Raw genomic sequence first — 12,012 nt, 5'->3', positions numbered from 1 at the left:
GTGAGAGTGTGTCCACTATGGTTCTTGTTTGCCCCGATACTGAGTATTCTTCTAAAGTACCATTCATTATCGGCACAAACACCCTTAATCTGTTCGCGAAGAAGTGTGAGCAGAGAGTCGGGGGGCATTTCGCAACTGTGTTACCTCTCAGAAGTGAAGTAGCTTTTGCATACAAAGACTTAGCCAGAAATGAGACCGGACGGCTTGGTTCAGTGAGACTACTTGAAAAGGATGTCACTGTCCCGGCCGGTGAGACCGTTGAGGTCAAGGGTTTCAGCGGAGCTCACGTACCAAGTACGCGAAGTTCAGTTCTTGTTCAAGAGCCAGTTTTTCATACCCTACCTGAAGGTCTGAGGGTGATCAGTTGCAAGGTGCCTACCAGTGCTCTACCCCGTCTTAAAGTCTTTTTATGTAACAGTTCTGATTGTAACATTGTTGTTAGAAAACGTCAGATTGTTGCAGATTTGTTTGTTGTACATGCTGAGTATGACCTTCACAAACTATTGAGTACGTTGTCACCCAGTGAGAGTACTGACAGTGACAGTGACAGCAATACTGTACATGCTTGCAGTGCAACTACTACCACATCCTCAGAACCCTCAGGACTAAAGTTTCAGTTTGGTGAGAAAGCTCCGCCTGAGTGGTGTGATCGTTTTGGAAAACGACTGGACAGTTTTAGTGATGTTTTTATTAAAAGTGAGTTTGACATTGGTCGGGCTGAGACAGGACTTTTTGACATTGAGCTGCAGCCTGGACCTGACATCAGAGAAAGAGCAAGACCTCTTTCTCCAAGAGACTTTGAGGAATGCCGACAACATATTCAGGGGTTGTTGGATTCAAAGGTCATACGACCATCAAACTCTTCTTTTGCAAGTCCCATAGTCCTTGTGAGAAAGAAGACTGGTGCGCTCAGAATGTGTGTTGATTACAGAAAAGTTAATGCACGTACAGTGAGAGATAGCTACTCCATCCCAAAGGTTGAGGATCTGTTTTTGACACTAAGCGGAGCTAAGTATTTTTCCAGCATGGATCTGTGTAAAGCTTATTATCAGGTTCCCATGTCTGATCATGCCAGCAAAGTGTCAGCATTTATTACTCCTTTTGGTTTGTTTGAGTGGGATAGGTTATCCCAAGGACTAGTGAATGCTCCCGCTTGTTTTCAGAGACTCATGGAGACTGTTTTTAGTGACATGAATCTTGTTGAGCTGATAATATTTCTGGACGATATTTTGATTCATGCACAGTCGCTTGAAGAACTGGAGGAAAGAACAGTGAAAGTGCTCGAAAGACTGAGAAAATTCAATTTGAAGCTTGATCCGTCCAAATGTATTTTCGGAGCCACCGAGATCCGTCATCTGGGTTACATGATATCAGAAGGGACCATACGCCCTGACCCAGAGAAACTTGCGGCTGTCACTTCATGGCCAAGACCCTCCACCGTGAAAGAGGTCAAGTCTTTCCTTGGTTTTGCAGGGTTTTATCGCCGTTTTATCGAAGACTTCGCCAGTCTGGCAAAACCCCTGAATGACTTGACGATAGGATATGTTCCAGCTAAGTGCAAGAAGAAGACAGGATCAAAGAAGCCCACTCTGAGTCTCTCGTCAGATATTTCCCATCTGTGGGGTGAGAAACAACAAAAAGCATTCCAGTCGATCATTCAAGCGCTCACAAATTCACCTGTTCTGGGGATTGCCGACAAGAGAAAACCTTTTACTCTTCATTGCGACGCCAGTGGCACAGGTCTAGGCGCCGTACTGTACCAGGAACAGGACAAACAGTTGAAGGTGATAGCCTACGCAAGCCGGGGATTGAACAAGTCTGAGCAGAATTATCCGGCACACAAACGGGAATTTCTTGCACTGAAGTGGGCCATGAGCGACAAGTTCAGCGACTATCTTCTGGGCTCGCCAGTGACCGTCGTGACGGACAACAATCCGCTCTGCTACATTCTAAAAAATGCAAAACTTGACGCGACCAGTCACCGTTGGCTTTCATCACTATCAATCTTTGACTTTCAACTGAGGTATAAGAAGGGGACAACTCACGTCGATGCCGATGCTCTATCCCGACGTCCGCAGGAGCCGCCTGAAGAAGACCTAGAGTACCAGAAAATGATGGAGGAGACTGAGTTCCTGCGCGATAAGGCAAAAAGGTTTGAGGAAGAGGCCCAGGCAACCGTAGAATTGAACCGGGAAACTGTGTGTGCCATCCTCACCGCTAAGGGAGTCCGTCGTACTGCTACTTTTTGTCGCCAGTCAGTCCAGCATCGCGAACAGTTTCAAGACGACACAGAATTTCAGGATTCTGAGTCAGAGTGGTACCCAGCAGTTGAACATTTAGTCAAGAACCCGGAACTGATTAGTGATGACATTCTAGGCCCGCCTGAAGAACCAACACCGAGATCTGAGCGCTGCTGGCGAAAACTTCAGCTGGAAGACAAAAACTTAGCGATAGTGATAAAACACTTGGAACAGAGAGTGAAGTTGGATGCCAGCAAAACAGAACACTGTACCCCCGAGTTGAAGATGCTTGCCAAAGAACAGGGAAAATTAGAGGTGAAGGACGGTGTCTTATACAGAAGAGTGCTGGAAGAAGACAACATTAGGTGGCAGCTAGTTGTTCCTTCCTCCCATAGGGCTGAAGCCATGAGGGGAGTCCATGAGGATTTGTTCCATACACATGCTGAAGACGCAATCCGACAAGCCAGACTCCGTTTCTTTTGGCCGTACATGGCTCGAGACATTGAAACTAAGATCAAGAAATGCAGTCGCTGTATTCGAAGGGGGGCGCGTCAACAGAAAGCTCCTATGAACAGCATAGAGACATCATTCCCTCTTGAGCTACTCTCCATCGATTATCTTACTATTGATGTGAAGGGACAGAAGCAGAATATCTTAGTGGTAATGGATCATTTTACCAAGTTTGGTACTGCCATTTGTACTAAAGACCAGACTGCTAAGACTGTGGCTAAGGCTCTGTGGAACAATTTCTTCATGATCTATGGGTTTCCTAAACGCATTCTGTCAGATCAGGGACGTGATTTTGAGTCACAACTTCTGAAGGAAGTATGCGATCTGGCAGGCATAAAGAAGTGTAGGACGACACCTTACCACCCTTCTGGGAATCCGGTGGAGAGGTGGAACAGAACACTAATCCACATGTTGCGAAGTCTGGAAGATGAGCAAAAGGTTGACTGGAGGAAAAGCTTACCCGCAGCAGTCCACGCGTACAACTGCTGTATTCACCAAAGCACTTCTTTTAGTCCGTATTTCTTGTTTTTCGGGAGACAACCACGGCTGCCGATTGATCTAGCGTTTGGTATAGATCTGAGTAAAGACAAAAGAACCCCACGGCAGTACGTCAGAACACTGAAAGAGCAGCTGAAGAAATCGTACGACTTGGCCACAGCAAATATGACCAAGTCAGCAAACAGAAACAAGGCCAGATACGATTCTGCTGCTCATGCAGCTGAGTTGGAATGTGGAGACCGGGTCTTGGTTCGACGACTGGGACCCAGGATTGTCTCCAAGGTGACAGACAGGTGGGAGAAGGGAGTCTACATTGTTGTGTCAAAGTCGTCTAACGTTCCAGTATACACGGTTCAAGAGGAGACGGGCAGTGGTCCCAAGCGAACGCTGCACAGAAATCTTCTCCTTCCGATCGGTATGCTAGGAGGTGACACAATGGCAGTACGACCTACACCTGCACCCAGACGCAACATTCCCAAGAAGAACATCCCAGTCATCGAGTCAGATGATGAACAGGAGGAGACTGATATGGAACCTTTTCAAGTTTTAATCAAACTTGAGAGAGATGGGTTGAATGTTAATGCTCCAGCCTTTGTCCCCTCTACCCGAGATGACAGTGAAAAGGCTAAGTCTGAGTCAGAAGACAGTTCATCAGGAGAGCAAGCAGATGCATCGTCAGAAGAGACCGAGACTGAGGAAGAAACTTCTGGGAATGAGGAAGAAACTTCTGGGAATGAGGAAGAAACTTCTGGGAATGAGAAAGAAACTTCTGAGACTGAGGGAGAAACTTCTGCTAGATCACCCCCAGGCAGGCGATCGACTCGAATAAGACGACCTGTAGAAAGGCTTAACCTGTGTCATCGTGTGGGTCTGGAACGTCTGGTAAATTGTCGACTATCCGAGGTAGTGACTCAGTCCTTGGTAACACTGCAGGACATACCCATGTCAGATGGTATGGCTAGGGACATAGAGGATGCTCTTCGGACAATCATACATTTGTGTTCATGATCATGTTCTGAGTTGTCATTTGATGCTTTGTTATTTTTTTGTCTGATCTTGTTTCTTTTGAAGTTCAGAATTTGGTTCTGAGGATTGTTTGCCTTGTTGAAGTCAAAACAGGATATTTTGGTGCTGATGTGAACAAATATTCATGTGATTATTGTGAATATTTTGGTTTTGAGTTTTTAGAGAACTGTATTAAGTTCTTTGATAGTGTTTGTATTTTTAAAGAGGATAAATCTACATGTTATGCTTGTGCATTTTCGGTTTTTCGGTCATAAGCATATGTGTTGATGATTTTGATGTTGAGATTTTTGCAGTCTTACTTAACTTTACTTGCTATTGTAAGTTTGTTGAACAGTGAGATTTACTGAGATTGGTCATTTTTTATTTCAAAAGAATTGTTCCTTTTGATGATGATATGATTTTGACGGTGCTACAATTAAGTGGAATTGTGGAGAGTAACCTATTGTTGTGACTGCTAGTTGCAACAGTGTTTTGGTGCTATGAAGAGTTGACAAAAGATTTTGTTTTCTCCAGACGTTTTGAATATATACTCAGGAAGGAAAGTATAGCTAATGACTTGCATTTATGTTGTGTTTTGTACTGTGTTCAGTTGTTGGGAACAATTATGGTTTTGTGAACATTTTTGTTAAAATGTTATTTAATTTTTTGGGAAATGTTCCAATTTTTTGAGAAAATAAGGAAACATTTTCTTTGGAGGGGTGTATGTAAACCAGTGAAAGATTAGTAGTTCTTTCACAGTTTACTAGTTAGCTGCTCTGAGAAACTTCTATATCAACTCAAGGGGAAGAACTGTAGCTGTTCTAAAATATTTGATGATTTGAATTACTTCCCTTGTTTGGTTCCAATTCGTTTTTTACCATTTTGTTTTGTAAGGTCTAAAGTTGTATTATTGTTTAGTTATGCTTTACTTGTACTATTTAGTAATGATTTAATGATGTTTTAGAATATTATTATTAGAAAATTTGTTTTAGTTTAAGAGTATAGACATGTCTTGGATCCCAGTTTTTAATAACCAGGAATGTTATAGTTTATAGTTTTTGGGAACTTTAAAAATATATTTAGTGTTTAGAAATTATTTGAAAGATGCTTAATTGAAGCTTGGTAATTTTAGTGAATATTTGGAAATGTTGTTTTATTTGTTAAGAGGTAAACTGTTCTAAATTAATAATTACCTTTGGGTTTCTACAAGACTTGAATCTTCCTTTCCTTGAGAATCTGACTGAACCAGCTGATCCAGCCCAAATTTGTCCTGAATTATAAAACGTTTTATTCCTAAACCAGGTAAGAAATGGCTTAAATATTAAGTTAGTTTGTTTCTAATATGTATTGTGTACTGTTTTGAAAAGTTATATGAGGTGGCACTTTTTATTCTTGAAGGATTCTTGGGATTGAAATTAATTATGAGATTCTGGGAAAGATGCCAGAAAGACCATGTGGTGTCTGAGCAAAGTGATGGTATGAAGTTGTAGAAGAAATGAATTGTGACATGATAGGTTAGTGTTTTTACTATAATGTTTTGATTATACAAGATGTCTTTTTATGTATCAGTTGTGAGTAATAGTTGATTATTATTTTAGGACTATATTTGATAAAACTTGATTTTCCTTTGTTGCATGATTTACTTACATGGTGCCTGGCCATGTGGTTTTCCTAAAAGTTTCAAGATGTTGTTTGTTCTTGTTTTGAGGCATAGAAATGATAAGTGTTAACAACTTATTCATTTCTGCAATTAATTCAAGTTGATTTGTCATTAATTTGGGTATTGCATAACTGTTGTTGTGCGGAGCACAGGAAGACTGAAGTATTTGTTTTGTGTGGATTGTTCATGGTTGTAAGAAATGGAACATAGGCACTGTATTGAGATAAGAGGAATCACCACGCGAACTGAGATTAAGTCTGCACAGTTGTTTTGTTAACTGTCGGCTTTATGAGAGATGTAATTTCGAGTGTGCACTGCAACTGGTTACATCAAGAATAATTTGAGACATCAAGTGAATGTCTTAGGTTTTCTGTAAGGGTGATTATGCTTATAGCTAATCACTAAATGGATGAAGTATAGTTTTGATTGACTCTGCTTGTAGCTGTGTCTGATATAGTCTTAACATAACTTCTATCTATTATGGAGGAATCATTGTTATCACAGACAAGTGGGGCTGTGGTTTAGACAATATTTCTGATTGGGTTGGATTCCATATATCATGTATTACATGATATGATATTCCTAGTGTATTCCATTCTTCAGTCATGACAATAACATTGTATTGTTTACGTATTGTGTTGTATCATGTGTTATGTTCTTTTTGTTTTGTTCTATGGTGTATAAAAAAGTGTTCTAGTGAAACTGAAATTTTATCTTGATGATTGTTGAATTATACTTATGCTGTGTTGTTTTATTTTCCAGGGGTAACCTTTTTGTTGTTGATCATCGATCAGCAAGCGTTTGATTCACGATGGATATTTTTTGGTCTAGTGGACCCCTGGTTGTGTCTGGTTTTTGATGAGAGAGTTTTAGATTTTTAGAGAGGAGATTTTGTATTTTTGAAACTAAGTAATTTAAACAGAAGAACTTTTATATTTTGTCGGTTGAACATATGATTGTAATCTGAAAACTGATTTAAAGGAAATGCTTTATCCAAAATAAATTTCTTAGAACACTACCTCATTTTTTGTTTGTTTATTGTGAAAGCAAGATTGTACCTCACCCCGAATCCTCCCTTTAACCATGCTAACACTGAAATAAAATATGTATTAGCAGTAGGTTTACAAAGGTTCAAAAACATTTCTGGCTCGTTACTGAAAAAAACCATGTCACGTCTTAATTTGTACACTTGTTACTTCAAATGCTGTGTGTGTGTGTGTGTGTGTGTGCGTGCGTGCGAGTGTTTAAACTTTAAACAACACTGCATAAACCTGTACTTATTTATTGAGCGCGTCTTAGTCCATGGTCGTTTCTTGCAAATCAATACGTTGAAAGAAGTTCAAGTACATTTCACAGTTGAAATTGTTGAATAATGTGTCATACTTTTTTTTGCCGTCCACTTTCTCTGAAGTATATGGCACACTGGAGAAGGAGGAGGCGGGGGGGGGGGGGGGGGGTATTTGGAAAAGAGGGATGGAATGTGGGTTGGGGGGAGGTTGGTAAAGCGGACAGTTCTGACCATTCTCTTGTGACAGGTTCGAATCCAAGCCTGGGCGGACCCAGGTCAACTGTCTATCTCTGTGTGTGTGAAGCAAGGTTAGTTAACAGTACGTGTAATTGAAAGTTTGACCGCATGTGAACAGTTATCAACGTTGATTTAGTCTTGTTTACAGAAAAGACGACAGGCGAAATGTGCGCGCGCCTCTGCAATATAATATTTATGAAGTCTGTTGAACTGAGAGGTGAAGATTATAAAATATACTCCAACGATAAATTCGATTATTTCCCATGCGCTGCGAAACACACACACACACACACAGACATACATAAACTCCGAAACAGACACTGACACATACATACACGAACACTGACACACAAACACGAACACAAACACTGAGAAACATACAATACCGAACGATAACAGAAACTGAAAACAGACACATTCAGACACCGAATGAAAACAAACTTGACATACAAATACCAAATACCACAATAAGAGCACAGAAACGTACACATATCAAACGACAACGCAAACAGAAACACAGACCTATACATACAGTACATGTACACAAATACCAAACGATAACGCAAACAGGAACACACACACATCGATTGATAAAGAGGAACACAACGGTTTCCCAACATACAAGTAGGCTATAAGCCTATTGTACGGAATCACAGCACAAGCAGGAACGTGCAAAAAATACGGAATTTGAACAACAGAGGATATTAGTATTTACGTGGACATACAGTACATGTAACGAACGATCTTTCTTCTTCTTGGCGTTCGCAGAGGTTACACAATCAGTCCAGCACTGGTGATAAATGTTGTCGTTTTCTCCAACTCCTGTCGACTGCCGTATAGTTTGGTCTGCAAGGGAGTTGGTGACGGCCACACTTCTTTTCGTTCCTCATCTAGTAAGGGACATCGCTGTAAGATGTGTTCCGCTGTTTGGTCCTCTTGACCGCAGGCACAGGTTGGTGATGGCGCCAGCTTGAACTTTCGGTTCATGTGAGCATTGAGCCTGTTGTGGCCAGTACGCAGCCTGATGAGGTTGACTTGCTGCTCTCTGGACATTGTGTGGTAGTCATCTCTGTTTGTCCTTGGCCTCATCAATGCCTTGATGATTGTCTTCTGCTCACTAAAGCTGACACTGTTTTCAGGTTGGTCTTCCACGGCTCCTTCTTTTGCCAGCTCATCTGCCCTTTCATTTCCTGGTATCCCACAGTGTGCTGGTATCCACTGGAGGACAACTCTTCTGGTTTGTCTGACCATCTGTAATGCTTTGGCCAGCTGTGGGAGTTTGTCGTTCTCTAGGGCCTGAAGGACTGAAAGGGCGTCCGAGAGGAAGACAACTTGGTAGCAAGGGTCTGCGGAGTCCTGAACGAAGGAGGCGGCCTGCATGAGAGCTTCTGCTTCTGCTTTATAGTTTGGTAACGAACGATAAAACGATTTGAACAGGGGAACACAGAATCGACATTACCCAATATTGACGAACTGTGTGATGATATCTTCTTGGGTTTGGTCTGTTTCGACAGTGATATCAACACTGTTGAAACAGACCAATAGCAGAAGATATCAGTCAGTCAATGTTAGATATATTGCTAATTCTCTGGACATTTTGTATTTACTGTAAAGAAATTTCAAAAGTATTTGTCTCAGTTTTGGCTGTTCCATATCCCTCCCTCTGATTATTTCTTTTTGTTCACTCTTTTCTTGTACTTCAGTATTTCAAAATATCTTTTCTTTCAAAAAGTCTTTAGTCACTTGCTCAACTAAATTCTGGGATGATTACATTTTCATATATATTTGTTTGTTTTTAAATTTAGGAGTTTTTGTTTTTGAAGTGGGGAAGCAATAAAGAGGTCGTCGATATCAAAACTGATATCGACGGAAATGTCGTCGATATCACTTTTGCACTGAGCTCAGTTGTGCCCAATTGACCGATGGAAATCCACGTAACATATGAAATAGCAATATAGAGTGTTAGACGGTAACAAAGAAACATCAAGAACAAAAAAGCCCGGAATTCACAAACATGCAAGTACCACACACGAACACAAAGGGAACACAGAACGCTACATTCATAAATCAAAATGGAAGTCACTTTGTGACAACCATTGGCAACGAGATATCCTTCCCTTTTGGGAAAAAGAAGGTGGCCCTCAGAAAAGGGCCGGGGTTAAACAAGATAAAAGAAATGGCAGGCGAAGTCGTGAAGTCCGTTCACTTCTTTGCGGGCTTCTTGGCAGCGACCTTCTTGGGGGTCTTTGTCTTCTTGGGCTTGGCAGCCTTCTTGGCAGGAGACTTGGCAGCCTTCTTGGGCTTGGCAGCGGCCGCCTTCTTGGCAGGAGACTTTGCCTTCTTGGGCTTGGCAGCCTTCTTGGCAGGTGACTTGGCCTTCTTGGGCTTGGCAGTCTTCTTGGCAGCCGGCTTCTTGGCAGCAGCTTTGGGCTTCGTTGCCTTCTTGGGCTTGGCGGCGGCCACCTTCTTGTCTCCGAGACGGAAGGACCCAGATGCTCCGGTTCCCTTGGCCTGCTTGAGTGTGCCAGCCTTGACGCCAGACTTCAGGCCGGTCTTGACACGAGCGTTGATCTTGGTCACCTCATTGCCGACCTTGTAGTTGGCCATGATGTACTTGAGGATGGCCTGGCGAGAAGAACCACCACGCTCCTTCAGGGAGGTGACGGCTGCGGCGATCATAGCGATGTACTTGGGGTGATCTGCAGCTTTGGTCGGCTTCCTTGGCTTGGAGGCCTTCTTGGGGCTCTTGGCCGGAGCAGCAGGGGCGGCGACTTGTGCAGCGTCAGACATAGTTGAGTAAGAGGTGCGAGCAGCGAGAAGAGAGAAGTTGTAGTGGAGCAAGGTAGTCTTTGCTAGCGAGCCGACAAAGCGAATGCCGCTTCAGGGACTTGTCAGGCCTTTTATAGACTACGCGCGGACTACTCTGAAAGCACCACGCCGCTGCACGCGAATCGGCCCTCGCGAGCGCTCGTTTGGCCAAATTTGTGTTAGTTGTCATTTGTTTTTCGATTCGTACTTTTCCTACACGCCGCAAAACATGTAAACATGGCATATTGCTGGAATCAGTGAAAGCTAAGCTTTCATTTGGTATCAAATTGAACCGTATACGCGCTCTGAGCACACATATATAAACAAAAAACCTGCTATCTTTTCACCGTCAGAAACGATTACGCTTCACAAAAACAACCAAAACATAAATACTGCCTTACAGAAGGATCAGAAATCAACATGCACATTTAGACAAACCCTTCATGTACCTGCTAATGCAATTTTCCAAGTATGGTTTGCATTTCTACGGAGTTTGTACTTACTTTTTTAAGCAGCATAAAACACAAACTCCGCATATTTTGGTTTCCTCTTTATGTTTACTATTTATTTGAAATCATAGTTTTTCTTAATTATCACGTGCAGATCATTCTGAAACTTTGCCACACAGCCTACAGAAGCTTTTTCTTTTAAAATTAAACCTTTCTGCGTCCACGAAGCGCATAGCAGAGGCTGATTTTGCTGAATACTTTTTGGCATTTTTCTCTCCACAAGATTGTAGATTTCCACAATGGCGTCTGTTCGGCCGGCGCAGCTTCGGATTGTTTCAGCTTCTACATCAAATTGTAGGCAGAATTATACATTTACCACAGAACAAAACATGTTTATTATGTCAACAGCTATCTTTCTGTTTAAAAATATTTGGCAGATCCTGGATTTTATTTATAAAAAGAAGGGTGGCCTTCGACCGCTTCTGCCAGTGCGACTTTCAATGTCCCTCTCCTCATATGGCAAAAACATTTGCGGTTTCTCGCAAATTCTAGCAATCTTACACACAAAGTACACATGCAGAGAAGTATATTATGTTCGTATCTTTTTGAAGTATGTATTAATTTAAGTTTTAGCAAGTAAAACAGACGATATTCTAGAAAAAGGATGAACGGGAATGCAAGAAATGGCGGTCGATTTGCACAACCGGTTGTGCGGGCGGCACAGTGAAGTGAGTGCGTTTGTGTTTCTTGCTTCATGGAAACGCTAAAGCAGACCGTTTTGTGTTGGGAATGCTTAGAATATCATATACTATTTATCAGTTACAGCTAACTGTACTTTAGTTGGTAGATTGCCTGAGAAGTGCGGGTACAATTTGGTCCAAGAGGGCGTTTGATCAGTTGAAAATGGCGGAAGTCAAAGCGCTCTCTATGTGGCCGTTCTGAGTCCTTCCCGAAAAACATTTTCTGGGGTTTATGTTTTAAGCTTTTCTAAAATATTTCTGTTACAAATATGCTTTACATGTTTGTTGCTATAAGAAAATCTCCCTAACATATCTTCTGACGTTTTTAAACGAAATGGGGGGGGGGGGGGGGGGGGGGAGTTGCTGTTGAAAGCCTAGTGGACGGATTAGCAATGAAAACTTGTAGGTCACTGACAGTTTTGCGGGCCGCTGCGGATGTCATGCGCCTATGTGTCAAAAGAACTGTCGTGAAAAAAAGTGTATCAGAATTGAATTTAAAGGCAGAGTAAGCCTCCCGTAAACCATCACAGATACGGTCAGGCTTTTACACACAGTACAAACACCCTTTCATTTAAAC

At 42.0% G+C, this 12,012-nt stretch overlaps 1 protein-coding gene across 1 annotated transcript; it reads right to left on the bottom strand.

Annotated features, from left to right (window-relative positions):
* Nucleotides 1-9,110: 9,110 nt before the first annotated feature.
* On the bottom strand, nucleotides 9,111-10,270 carry LOC138980409 (histone 24-like). Its single transcript, XM_070353279.1, has one exon. The coding sequence runs from the start codon at nucleotides 10,226-10,228 to the stop codon at nucleotides 9,641-9,643; it is 588 nt and encodes a 195-aa protein (XP_070209380.1). The 5' UTR covers nucleotides 10,229-10,270; the 3' UTR covers nucleotides 9,111-9,640.
* Nucleotides 10,271-12,012: the final 1,742 nt, after the last annotated feature.

This window comes from Littorina saxatilis, linkage group LG11, assembly GCF_037325665.1.
Source record: "Littorina saxatilis isolate snail1 linkage group LG11, US_GU_Lsax_2.0, whole genome shotgun sequence".
Lineage (NCBI taxonomy): Eukaryota > Metazoa > Mollusca > Gastropoda > Littorinimorpha > Littorinidae > Littorina > Littorina saxatilis.
The sequence above is the reverse complement of the archived record's forward strand: the minus strand, read 5'-3'. Positions and strand labels throughout refer to the sequence as shown.